This window comes from Mercenaria mercenaria, chromosome 13 (assembly GCF_021730395.1).
Source record: "Mercenaria mercenaria strain notata chromosome 13, MADL_Memer_1, whole genome shotgun sequence".
NCBI classification, from domain to species: Eukaryota; Metazoa; Mollusca; class Bivalvia; order Venerida; family Veneridae; genus Mercenaria; species Mercenaria mercenaria.
The window spans coordinates 28,057,867-28,072,444 of NC_069373.1; the positions used below are offsets into that span (position 1 = coordinate 28,057,867).

General features: G+C 36.1%; 1 protein-coding gene across 5 annotated transcripts in view; it reads left to right on the forward strand.

Moving 5' to 3' along the window:
* The window catches only part of LOC123529184 (protein piccolo-like), an 85,622-nt gene that overhangs the window by 38,139 nt on the left and 32,905 nt on the right, over positions 1 to 14,578 (forward strand). For all 5 annotated transcript variants that reach the window (XR_008366705.1, XM_045309409.2, XM_053521381.1 and 2 more), the window contains exons 5-7: positions 8,760 to 8,855; positions 13,222 to 13,373; positions 14,390 to 14,546. Coding sequence is in view for 4 of the 5 variants with exons in the window: in XM_045309409.2 (XP_045165344.2) it covers positions 8,760 to 8,855; positions 13,222 to 13,373; positions 14,390 to 14,546 (405 nt within the window). In the remaining variant the exon portion in view is untranslated. The remainder of the gene's footprint in view (positions 1 to 8,759; positions 8,856 to 13,221; positions 13,374 to 14,389; positions 14,547 to 14,578) is intronic.

Consider the following 14,578-nt stretch of genomic DNA (forward strand, 5'->3'; position numbering starts at 1 on the left):
AAATCACTCTGCATCCGTGGTCCGTCCGTCCTTCCATCCGTTAACAATTTCTCGTTATCGCATCTCCTCAGAAACTACTGGGGGGATTTGACCAAACTTTGTCAGAATGATGTATTGGTACCCTAATTGTGTCCCTCAGAAAATCAGACTGGTTCAACAATTTTTGAGTGAGTTATGGCCCTTTGTTTATTTTAATAATTTACATAGATTTTTATAGGGAAAAACTTTGAAAATCTTCTTGTCTAAACCACAGGGCCTAGGGCTTTGATATTTGGTTTGTAGCATCATCTAGTGGTCCTCTACCAAGAGTGTTCAAATAATTTCCTTAGGGTCAAATATAGCCCCGCCCCTGGGGTCACATGGTTTATATAGACTTGTATAGGGAAAAACTTTGAAAATCTTCTTGTTCAAAAACCACTGGGCCTAGGGCTGTATGTGACATCATCTAGTGGTCCTCTAAGGGGTTATTTGGTTTACATAAACTTATATAAGGAAAAACTTTGAAAATCTTTTTGTTAAAAACCACAAAGCCTAGGGCTTTGATATTTGTAATGTAGCATCATCTAGTGGTTCTCTACCAAGTTTGTTCAAATTATCCCCCTAGGGTCAAATATGGCCCCACCCCAGGGGGTCACATGGTTTATATAGATATATCTAGGGAAAATCTTTAAAAATCTTCTTGTCCATAACCTACAACATTCAAATTTGGACCACATGTATAGTTTTGAGTGGCTAGATGAACCTTGACATGAGTTGACCTTGATGTTGACTTAGTGACCTACTTTCACATTTCTGTAGCTACAGCCTTCAGATTTGGACCACCTGCATAGGTTTGTTTACCGAAATAAACTTGGACCTTGACATTGACCTAGTGACCTACTTTGTGTTCCGAAATGAAATTTGACCTTGATTTTGACCTAGTGACCTACTTTCACATTTCTCAAGCTACAGCCTTCAAATTTGGACCACATGCATATTTTTGTGTACCGAAATGAACTTTGACCTAGAGATTGACCTAGTGACCTACTTTCACATTTCTGTAGCTACAGCCTTCAAATTTGGCCCACATGCAACAGTTTGTGTACCGAAATAAACTTCGACCATGACATTTACCTAGTGACCTACTTTAACATTTTTGAAGGTACAGGCTTCAAGTTTGGACATCATGCATAGTTTTGTGTTTTGAAATGAAATTTGACCATGATTTTGACCTAGTGACCTACTTTCACATTCCTCAAGCTGCAGTCTTCAAATTTGGACCACATGCATAGTTTTTTGTACAGAAATGAACTTTGATCTTGAGATTGACCTAGTGACCTACATATCTTAAGCTAAAGGCTTCAAATTTGGACCACATGTATAGTTTTATGTTCTGAATTGAAATTTGACCTTGATTTTTGTCGAGCCCGCTTGCGGAAGCGAAGACATAGTTGTCCAAATGTCTGTTCGGTGTATGTGCGTGCGTGTGTACATGTGTGCGTGCATGCGTCCGTCCGGATTTGTTTGTCCGGACCATAACTTTGACATGCATGGAGCAATCTTGTTTATATTTGGTATGAATGTTAACCTCAGTGAGACGGAGTGTCATGCGCAAACCCCAGGTTCCTATCTCAAAGGTCAAGGTCACACTTACAGGTCAAAGGTCAAATTAAAAAATGACTGTCCGGAGCATTTCTTCTTCATGCATGGAGGGATTTTGATGTAACTTGGCACAATTGTTCACCATCATTAGACGGAGTGTCATGCGCAAGAACCAGGTCCCTGGATCTAAGGTCAAGGTCACACTTAGAGGTCAAAGGATACAAGAATGACAACTTTGTCCGGAGCATTTCTTCTTCATGCATGGAGGGATTTTAATGTAACTTGGCACAAATGTTTACAACCATGAGACGGAGTGTCATGCACAAGAACCAGGTCCTAGGTCTAAGGTCAAGGTCACACTTAGAGGTCAAAAGTCAGATACAAGAATGACTTTGTCTGGAGCATTTCTTTTTGATGCATAGGAGATTTTGATGTAACATGGCACAATCGTTCATCATCATGCGACGGAGTGTCATGCGCAAGATCCTTGAATTACTTCCCTTTGTTGTTACTATAAATAGCTTATATTTGAAACTTTTTTATTACTGGTCATAGGGAAAAATCAAGACCACTTTTCTGTAGTACAACATGCATGTTACATCTAATTTTCAGGTGTATTTTGACCTATCTCTACTGGTGCGGATTTTTGTGTGGACTTAGAATTTTTTTTTTTTTTTTTTTTTTTAGATTTATATGTTCCTTTGTTGTTACTTTAAATAAGTTATATTGTAACTTTCTGCAATCTCTTTTTTGTTTGGCATAAATGAGTGTCATGTACAACTCCCAGTCGTTTTGACAGCTGGCGGGCTCGACATATTGCCCATGGGGATTTTTACCTAGTGCCTACTTCCATATTTCTCAAGCTACTGCCTTCATATTTGAAGCACATGCATAGTTTTTTGTACTGCAATGAACTTTGACATTGAAATTGATCTAGTGACTGACTTTCACATTTCCAAAGCTACAGCTTTCAAATTTGGACCACATGCACAGTGTTGTGTACCGAAATGAAGTTTGACCTTGATTTTGACCTTGAGCTAGTCTTGAAATTTGGAACATGCAAAAATGGCTCAATGGTGGGCGCCAAGATCACTCTGTGATCTCTTGTTATTTTGCAGAAATGTTTGCCAAATTGAGACAGAATGTCATGCACAAACCTCGGGCCATCTCTCAAAAGTCAAGGTCACAGGGGTCAAAGGTCATTTTAGAGTTTGTCCAGACCATAACTTTGACATGCATGGAGCAATGAAATGGCTGGAAGTTCCTTTGATGGTCCGCTTCTAAAGTTTTTCAAACAGTTCCGCTTTGTTGTGCCTAGAGGCCACCAGAGCTAAAAATAGAAAAAATCTTCAAACATCATCTCTTCTTAAACCGCTTGTCTGATTTTGAAATAATTTCACACAAATGTTCCTTGGGTGACCCTGTACCAAGATTTTGCAATTAGTTTGATTCATCAAAACAATACGGCTGCCAGTTTTTTTTGTAAATTTTCCCTAAATGTATATAGTAGTAAAGTTAAAAATCTTTTCAAAAACTACCTGCCCAATTTTAAAATGATTTTACACAATGGATCCTTGGGTGACTGTTAAAATTGTTTAGATGATTTTGATTTATCAAAAAAAAACATGGCCAGCAGAAATTGCTTGCTAGATTTAAAATTATTTTACACAAATGTTTCATAGATGACCTTTAAGACTGTTCAAATTATTCTGATTTGCCAAAAAGCTTGGTGACCAGAGATTGAAAAGAAAATCTTAAAAACATCTCCTCCTTAACCACTGGTCTGATTTTGAAATAATTCCACAGAAATGTTCCTTAAATGTTACTTTAATTGTTAAAAGCCATCAAATGATCTTGAGTTGTTAGGAAAAAAAATCATTGATGCATGGGGTAGGACTATTTTCCTAAATGGCTGTATGGAAATCTTCTTTGCTGAATTTGCAGGGCACTTTTCAAAGTAGTTTGGCAGAATTTTTTCTTATTATCTATCTGAACTGTGAAACTCTGGTGAGCAATATACGCCGTCATGACCCTTTAAAATTTGTTTTGTTGAAAGGTTAGAAAGAAGTCACTTCTTGTTCAAAGTGCAAGGCAAGATGTTTTATTATTATTATTATTATTATTATACCAGATTTATATAGCGCCCTTTTCATGATAAACACGTTCAAAGGCGCTTTACATATAGCAAACACAGCCATACAGGGCGCAAAATTCTAATACTAGTACAGACACAGAGCGATCTGACCAGAGGGACAGAGTGAGATAAAGCCCCCATAACAGATAGAGGGAAATACAGGCCTGTCCGGCTGACTTAGCCTAGCTCTTTGCGAATAGACAGTCTGGTTCTTTAACATGCCCAGTGTATACAAGGGAAGCCGTCTTTCCTGGGAAGAGTCAGTACAGGCCTCTTAGTTAGATGGGAGACACTCAAGAACGTCTCAGGAATTTCCAGTGCCTGGACCGGGATTCGAACCTGGGACCTCTGGATTGACATTTTACACAAAACATTTGCAAGTGACCCCCTACAAAATTTGTTAGATGTGTTTCTCTGGGACTAAATTTGTTAAAGATGTGTCCCTGGGGCAAAATTTGAGCCTGTTGCAGGGGTCAATGTTTCACATAGAGTTTCATGAAGAGAACTTTGAAAATATGCCTGTGGTCTCCTATACTAAATTGTTTAAGGTGCCTTGGGCCAGATTTGGAGCCACCACTGTGTGTCAAAAAAATCTTTATGAAAGCAATTTTTCAGATGCCTTGTGAGTTCCTCCTCATACGAGTGATTTAGCCCTACTTATTTTTAATATGTTATTATATGGAAGAATCATTTTTAATGGTACAGTCACATTTTTGACTTGAACTAAATACAAGACAATAGTTTCCTATGTTGTTGACACATTTAAGCGTATACATGATAGATTCACACTGCTGTAAATATTTACAGTCATGTATTTGTTAAGGGAAGTATGTTACTGTTTGTGCGTCAGTAAGAGTAAACAAGTTGTGTAATAAAATTTGTACATGCAGCTATCGAAAGATGAATGTAGGACCACAATGAGATAAGCCTTTCTGTTTGAAAAAAGTCTGTGAGGAATTGTTGTCACTTGTTCATCAGTGTTGCTGATTGAGACTTTTGTTAAGGTCTGCCTTTTTTCTCAAAAACTACAAGAGCTGTAGCTTTTTGCACACCAAGTCTTATAGTCAGCATTACGTATGTTGGCCAAGAACCATAACTCTTGATTGCATTAAAATTTTTGTCTGTACAGTGGTCCTTTACGTAATTAGGAAATGCTATAAGAGCAATAGCTTTGGAGCTTTTTACACAAAATTATTAAGTAGGTCAAGAACAGTAACTTTTTTGCATGTCAGAATTACTGCCCTTTTTATCTTAGAAAATTGATATTTCTTACTTCTTTTTTATACGCCCGTTTGAAAAAACGGGACGTATTATGGGAACGCCCCTGGCGGGCGGGCGGCGTCCAGAGACTTTGTCTGGAGCATATCTTCTACATACATGGAGGGATTTTGATGAAACTTGGCACAGTTGTTCATGTGTCATGCGCAAGAACCAGGTCCCTAGGTCTAAGGTCAAGGTCACACTTAGAGGTCAAAGGTCAAATTCAAGAATGACTTTGTCCGGAGCATATCTTCTTCATGCATGGAATGATTTTGATGAAAGTTGGCACAATTGTTCATCATCATGAGACGGAGTGTCATGCGCAAAAACCAGGTCCCTAGGTCTAAGGTCAAGGTCACACTTAGAGGCCAAAGGTCAGATACAAGAATGACTTTGTCCGAAGCATTTTTTCTTCATGCATAGAGGGATTTTGATGTAACTTGGCACAATTATACACCATCATGAGAGGAAGTGTCATGCGCAGTTCCTTTCTTTAGAATTACTTCCCTTTGTTGTTACTATAAATGCCCGCCCGCTTAGCTCAGTAGGTAAGAGCGTTGGTCTACGGACCCCTGGGTCGCGAGTTCGATCCTCGGGCGGGGCGTATGTTCTCCGTGACTATTTGATAAACGACATTGTGTCTGAAATCATTAGTCCTCAACCTCTGATAATTCATGTGGGGAAGTTGGCAGTTACTTGCGAAGAACAGGTTTGTACTGGTACAGAATCCAGGAACACTGGTTAGGTTAACTGCCCGCCGTTACATGACTGAAATACTGTTGAAAAACGGCGTTAAACCCAAAAACAAAACAAAAAAAACAGTTACTATAAATAGTTTATATTGTAACTTCTTCATTACTAGTTGTAGGGAAAAATCGAGACCACTTTTCTGTAGTACATGCATGCAATTTTGAGGTGTAGTTTTACCAATCTCTACCTGGTAAAGATTTTTGTGTGGACTTACAATTATTTTTTGGATTTTTTTTTTTTTTTTTTTTTTTTTGAAGATTAAGTTTCCTTAGTTGTTACTATAAATAACTTATATTGTAACTTTTTTATAGGACTTAGAAAAACAAAAGACTTACAATGATTATTAAACAACCATAAAATTAAAATTCATTTGCAATACAGCAGCTAGAGTAAAGAAATTTGCTGTGACGGGCGTATATTGTGACATTCTGGCACTCTTGTTTTCTGCATAGGTCCACTTTCCTTTAATAATTATTGTTTTGAAGCTTTGTACTTTTTCATCTCCAGTAGAAGAGTAAGAAGGCCAAGAATATTACTTTTTTCTTGCATATTGCATTATGTCAAGACCTTATAAACATCAGCATTCTACTTGTAATAGAATCACATACTGCACTAACAAGAAATCCCCTTTTTGTACCTAATAACAATAGCCAGCTGATTATGATACATTCAATGTAACAGCTACAATTTTAATTTATTTATTAATCATATGAAATTTGTAATATGATTTAATGATAACGTAAAGGATGTTGACTTAATCACTATTTAACCTTGCAGCAACAATTGATATTTTTATGTTACATGGAAAAGGGGTTGTTGGTCAAATGCTCATTGTTGTTTTTTTCTGGAAAGGAAGAGGTTGAATTTTAGCTTCCCATGCAGGAAGTGTGACAAAAGTAAGATTATAATGCTTGCAGTCATTTCTTTGAATTAAACTTCTTTATATGTCTGAAACCCAGAAAGTGATTGAATGTGAAACAGGGTTACACAGAAACCAGATATACCAATGTTAAAACAGTTTTACTTTAAAAATGTTTTGATTTAAGAAATAATATAAAGCAGAACCATGTTTTAACATAAACATTATTTATACAAAATTATTGGTGGGACACAATTTTTCAACATGGAAAGGAGTAAAGACTATAATTATGCCCCATGTGGTGTGTGTTCAGTAAATACCTGGAAAAGTGCTCGCATTTCTATATATATCATCAAAAATGATCTTATCATGCTTTCAGATTTCAGTAAAATAGGACCAGAAATTAAGGCATTAGAGCACTTTTCAAGGCATTTATTGAACACTCCTCATATTTATAGTTAATAGCAAATTTAGCAATTGGTATGTCCCAATCAGGCATGTCCCAATCAGGTCCTTAATAGGCGTTAGTCAGAAAGTTCAAAACTTACCGTGCAATATTTACCATATTGTGAAACTATTAAGCTGAAACTGTTTGTCAACAGGAAGTTTTTCTAATGGTCATGTATATGAAGTTGATATATTTAAAGTACAATTTAGTATTGTTTGTATGATATTGAAATCTGTAGCCAGGAAATCAAAGTAAGGATAGAAGTTGAATGTACATGATCTACTCAAATGTTGAACAGGAATAAAATCTTGCGAATTTTCATATATTGAAAAAATAGTTTGTGTATTTTGTATAGCCGTGTAAAATGATACATTTAACTTATGAAGTAGATGTAGGATAAATTGATTTTGTTGACCATAGAATATCACCAAAAGTCTTTTAGGTTGAATAGCAGGGTTATTGACTGTTTAACATGAGTTATGTTGGAGTGACATTGTATGAAACTTTTTAAAATATCCAAAATGGTATATTGATGTATGTATAAAGTTAAATGAAGGTTATTGAAATGAGTGTGAAAAAGGAAATGTTAAAAGATAAAGGGAACCAGTTCCTACAGCAATACCTGGAATGTGTGCAACAAGAGACGGACAGATTTGGAAAGGTTAGATGTCTCTTTGACATTTATTTAGAATTGGGTGTATGGATAATATAATAATTATAGTTCTGAAAAAATAGATAGAATGCTGAATTTAGAATTAGTAAAATTTAATACTTGCTAGATTTTTGTAACTGAAAAAAAGCTACATAATTTATGTAGGGCCTGGAACAGTAAAAACTGGTTACATGCAATGTTAAAGATGACAAAATCTTCTGAACTTATATGTTTGTTTAGAATATAGGAAACTGCAGTAGAATGGCAAAATAGATACATGTATGATTTATTTTGAATTTGGAAAAAATGATATATATTTTGATGTAGATAGAAATAGAATCTGATGTGTGATATTTTTTCACAACTTGATGTGTTTTCCTGTGTTTTGTACACAGTAATTTTCATCATAACTTAAATGTCCTAGCAGTTTTCTCAAATTAGATATTATAGAAAAGGATCAAATCTTCGAAAATGTTGCTCCATGCAGACCAACTTCCGATGGATGTGTTTTCAGCTAGAATCTAAATAATACATGTATATCAAACAGTGGTTTTTTTTTCATTCAATAAAATCACTGTTTGTCATTCAGATGCATAATTTCTATGTATCTGAACTTAACAGTAAAATCACTGTTTGACATTCAGATGCATAATTTCTATGTATCTGAACTTAACAGTAAAATCACTGTTTGTCATTCAGATGCATAATTTCTATGCATCTGAACTTAACAGTAAAATCACGGTTTAGAATAAAAATACTTTTCTTAAATAGAAAATTAAAATACATGTGATATTAATTAAAAATCAGATTCAGTCAAATCTGTGTTAAGCAAGCAACCAGTCAGTACTTAAGACAAGTGACCACTTATGGCAGGTAGTGATTTTTTTCTAGTGTAGAGGCCTTTTCTATGGAAACCATATTACCTATTTATGTGATCAATGTATGTATATTTTATTGTAGCATAACTGAATGGATAATACTTTTGTCATTGAAAGATAAACACAGAAAAAAAATATACAGTTGTTTCCATAATTCTGATTTCAATATATATTTGTGTAATTATTACAATTTTTAGATAACAAGGAAGAAAGAGAAGAAGTTGTTCCTTATTGCTCAAGAGATTGTATCATCTGAAAATGTATTTGTTGATGTGCTTAGACTTCTCAATGTGGTAAGTTTACTTTTCAAACATTTTTTCCAACATCTTTTTTTAACAGTTTTAACTGATTCTGTGGAATGTGCCAAAAGTAATGAAGAAATGAAAAAAGGAATTATGTTCTTCCTCTAGATAGTTTGGGAAAGAATAGAGTTGTGTCCAGTGTATCTGAGTCCTAATATGTGTTGATGTCACCTAAAATCCAACAAATCCAGCATTGTGAAATTTTCTTGCTTTGATCTGGAATTGTTGAAATATAACAGGGGAATATATTTTGAAAATAAGGCTGTTTAAAACAGTGGTATCATAATATTTTTGTTTTTTTGTGCCCCCCCCCCCCCCCCCCCCCCCCCCCCCCCCACCCTCCAAAAAAAAAAATGGGGGTGGCGGCACTTAGAGTTGCCTCTGTCCCATCCATCCAAATTTGTATTATTCATATCTTGAATTATATTTGGCCCAGGGTCATCAAACCTCATAGAATGCACCTGGGGTTTTAATTTGGATCTCACACAGTCACACAGACCAGAGTTATGGCCCTTGACTTAGTTAAAAAAATATGCACACAAATGTTTAAAGGTTTTGTTGCACATATCTAAAAAAAGTATATTACATAGGGTCATGAAACATCATAGGAATATTATTCAGCATGTGAAGTTGTGCACATGGGATTTTGTTCTGGATCTTTTTTCAGTCAGACTAGAGTTATGGTCCTTGATTGTCAAAAATATGCATAAATGGGATACAAGTTCACTTGTATCTAAAAAAGTATTTGACTTAGAGTCATAAAACATTTAATAGGGGATTGATATATAGTATGTGAAGTTGTGCACCTGGTGTTCACTTAGCCAGATTGGAGTTATGGTCCTTGACTTAGTGAAAAATACACATAAAGTGCTTGTGTTGCATATATTTAAAAAAAATTCACCTAGAGTCATGAAATCATGTAGGAATATTATCCAGCATGTGAATTTGTGCACCTGAGTTTTTATACGCCCGAAGGGACGTATTATGTTATACCTACGGTGTCCATCTGTCTGTCCATCTCTCCGTCCATCCATAAGCAATTTCGTGTCCGCTCTGTAACTCTTGAACCCCTTGAAGGATTTCAAAGAAACTTGACACAAATGTTCTCCACACCGAGATGACTTGCAGAGTGCATGTTTTGGATGTCTCGCTTCAAGGTCAAGGTCACAGGGGTCAAAGGTCATATCAGTTTGTTTCGTGTCCGCTGTGTAACTCTTGAACTGCTTGAAGGATTTCAAAGAAACTTGGCATAAATGTTCATCACACTGAGACAACGTGCAGAGCGCATGTTTCGGATGACTCGCTTCAAGGTCAAGGTCACATTTAGGGGTCAAAGGTCATATATGGCTTTGCTTTGTATATATTGCTCTGCATTGCAGTGCTCTGGTTTTTATTTGACAGATCCATTTTTGTTTGCTTACAATATTATTTTTTTTTAGCTCACCTGTCACAAAGTGACAAGGTGAGCTTTTGTGATCGCGCGGTGTCCGTCGTCCGTCCGTCTGTGCGTCCGTAAACTTTTGCTTGTGACCACTCTAGAGGTCACATTTTTCATGGAATCTTGATGAAAGTTGGTCAGAATGTTCATCTTGATGATATCTAGGTCAAGTTCGAAACTGGGTCACGTGCCTTCAAAAACTAGGTCAGTAGGTCTAAAAATAGAAAAACCTTGTGACCTCTCTAGAGGCCATATATTTCACAAGATCTTCATGAAAATTGGTCAGAATGTTCACCTTGATAATATCTAGGTCAAGTTCGAAACTGGGTCACATGCCGTCAAAAACTAGGTCAGTAGGTCTAAAAATAGAAAAACCTTGTGACCTCACTAGAGGCCATATATTTCACAAGATCTTCATGAAAATTGGTCAGAACATTTATCTTGATGATATCTATGTCAAGTTCGAAACTGGGTCACGTGCCATCAAAAACTAGGTCAGTAGATCAAATAATAGAAAAACCTTGTGACCTCTCTAAAGGCCACATTTTTCATGGGATCTGTATGAAAGTTGGTCTGAATATTCATCTTGATGATATCTAGGTCAGGTTCGAAACTGGGTCAAGTGCGTTGAAAAACTAGGTCAGTAGGTCTAAAAATAGAAAAACCTTGTGACCTCTCTAGAGGCCATATATTTCATAAGATCTTCATGAAAATTGGTCAGAATGTTTACCTTGATGATATCTAGGCCAAGTTCGAAAATGGGTCACGTGCCATCAAAAACTAGGTCAGTAGGTCAAATAATAGAAAAACCTTGTGACCTCTCTAGAGGCCATATTTTTCATGGGATCTGTATGAAAGTTGGTCTGAATGTTCATCTTGATGATATCTAGGTCAGTTTCGAAAGTGGGTCACGTGCTGTCAAAAACTAGGTCAGTAGGTCAAATAATAGAAAAACCTTGTGATCTCTCTAAAGGCCATATTTTTCATTGGATCTGTATGAAAGTTGGTCTGAATGTTCATCTTGATGATATCTAGGTCAAGTTCAAAACAGGGTCATGTGCGGTCAAAAACTAGGTCAGTAGGTCTAAAAATAGAAAAACCTTGTGACCTCTCTAGAGGCCATACTTGTGAATGGATCTTCATAAAAATTGGTCAGAATGTTCATCTTGACGATATCTAGGTCAATATTAAAACTGGGTCACGTGCCTTAAAAAACTAAGTCAGTAGGTCAAATAATAAAAAAAACCTTGTGACCTCTCTAGAGGCCATACTTTTCATGGGATCTGTATGAAAGTTGGTCTGAATGCTCATCTTGATGATATCTAGGTCAAGTTCGAAACTGGGTCAACTGCGGTCAAAAACTAGGTCAGTAGGTCTAAAATTATTAAAATCTTTTGACCTCTCTAGAGGCCGTATTTTTCAATGGGTCTTCATGAAAATTGATCAGAATGTTCACCTTGATGATAGCTAGGTCAGTTTCGAAACTGGGTCACATGCGGTCAAAAACTAGGCCAGTAGGTATAAAAATAGAAAAACCTTGTGACCTCTCTAGAGGCCATATTTTTCATGAGATCTTCATGAAAATTAGTGAGAATGTTCACCTTGATGATATCTAGGTAAAATTCAAAACAGGGTCACGTACCTTCAAAAACTAGGCCAATAGGTCAAATAGTAGAAAAACCTTGTGACCTCTCTAGAGACCGTATTTTTCAATGGATCTTCTTGAAAATTGGTCAGAATTTTTATCTTGATAATATCTAGGTCAAATTCAAAACTGGGTCACATGAGCTCAAAAATTAGGTCACTATGTGAAATAGTAGAAAAAACGACGTCATACTCAAAACTGGGTCATGTGGGAAGAGGTGAGCGATTCAGGACCATCATGGTCTTCTTGTTTAATTACTTCCCTTTCATGTTTCTATAAATAGCTTATTTTGAAACTTTTTTTTATTATTGGCCGTAGGGAAAATCCGAGACCACTTTTCTGTGGTACAACATGGATGGTACCTCCAATTTTTAGGTGTATTTTGACATACCTGTACCTGGTAAGGTTTTTTTGTGGACTTAGAATATTTTTTTTGAATTTCTTCCCTTTGTTGTTCCTGTCCTTTGGGTTTCAACAGTCAAGTTCTTTAAATTTTGCTCCCATCCTCTGATGTAACCCTTTGGGCATATATTGCCCCACTTGGCGGAGCTCTTGTTTTTTCACTACTTGACCAGAGTTTTGGCCCTTGACGTAGTCAAAAAAGTTTGTGCTGCATGTATGTCAAAATGTACTTTACCTAGAGTCATAAAACATTAGAGGATTGTTTTATAGCCTATGAAGTTTTGCATCTGGTGTTCTCTTTAGGATTTTACTCGGCTAGGCCAGAGTTTTGGCCCTTCACTAAGTGAAAAATACACATAAAGTTCTTAAGTTTGTGTTGCAAACATCTTAAAAAATATTATTGAATCATAAAACCATGTACAGTGACAGGAGTGGGGGGCACCTGTGTCCTATGGACACACATCTAGTTTAACATAAATGTGACATCATGACATTTTACATGACATTTTGTATGAAATTAAAAGAACTTGTTTTACATGAAAAATAAAAATAATTCACTTGCAAACTCTCTAGTCAACATGTTTACTCATAGCTGTGCCACTTATAAAAATGTTGTTTTCTTGTGTCCACTTGTTCATCAGTATTCTTTGGGGACTGATTTTTGTGTATTTTGCCAAATTTAATCCCAATGAAAAAATATACCGCTATGTACAAATTCATCATATCCCCCCAAAATAACTATTTTGCTTGAAATCAGAGTATTTGTTGCCTATGGAATTAAATGATTTTACAGATTATTATAAGCATAGTACATGAAATCATTTACATAATGAATTATTCTTAAATAATACCCTGTTTCTATCTCATTTCAGGATTTTCGGCTACACATATCTAAAGCAACAGAGAAAAATGGCCGCCCTGTGATACCAAATGAGATGTTGAATAGAATACTGGACTATCTACCACAATTACAGATCTTCAATGAAGGCCTGCTCAAAGATTTAGAAGAAAGGCTTAAAACATGGTAAGTGTCGAGCAGTGGGGTAACTCTTCCTCAGAACCAGTATTCCCACACAACAGAATGGTATTGGGAGGCCAAGGCTTTGATTCTGTGTCTGACTACACATTTTCCTCACCCTGTATGCCTAATATTTGGCACGTCAGAACCCTGACTGAATGAACTTAAATGCCTTGAAGGATTTCTCTGTCAGTGTTCACACACCCCTCACTAAATGTCGTATAGGATTTCTCTGTCAGTGTTCAACCCTAGACCCCTCACTAAATGCCGTACAGGATTTCTCTGTCAGTGTTCAACCCTAGACTCCTCGCTAAATGCCTTAAAGTACAGGATTTCTCTGTCAGTGTTCAACCCTATCTTATAATATTTTTCTATTCATGTTCACTCAGTTCTTCATGACTGGCTGATGTTAATGTAACATTTTTAGGCACCATGATGGCTCTCATATTATTTAATTAGTGAAGAAATTATACACTTTGCTTTTAATTGATCGATTTATTTTCAATTTGTGTAATTTGGTAATATCAAAAATGTTCAACAGTGAAATCATCAGACATTCTCCACGGTTTAGAAGGGGCCTCCAAGACTGAGTGGCTAAGGTTGCTGAGTTCAAATCACTTACCTCTTACTGCTGTAGGTTCAAAAACCTTACTTATTGTGTAAAATTCAGAGATGATGCAGTGGTCAATCTTGAAGAAATTTTCCATGAATTTTGTCCCTTTCATACTTGGTTAATGTTTTTATACACTTTACCTCTTTTCTCTGTTATCACTAAATACATTTGACACAGTCTAAAACTGTTGTCCAGTATCTTAGTCATTAAACACCAGTGACAGATCCAGCTTCCTCAGATGTGCCAAATTTCACTATCCAGCATCGAAATAGTCGAGTGTGCAGTCTCCTGTGACAGCTCTTGTTGAACGTTCAAATCCTGTTCTGTTACATATGAACCATGATAATGATATTTCATAGAATGTAAGGCTTTGACTGTCAAAAAGTGATATCTATATTTGATTTTGAAGGGAGGAGAGGAAGGGCATAGCTGATATATTTGTAAAGAAGGGACCATTCTTGAAGCTGTTTTCTTCCTACATCCGAGACTTTGAGACTATAACATCAACACTTGATGAAGCTTTGAAGAAATACCCAGTGTTCCAAGCTTCTGTCAAAGAGTTTGAGGTAAAGTTATTTATATACATTCACTGTCAATG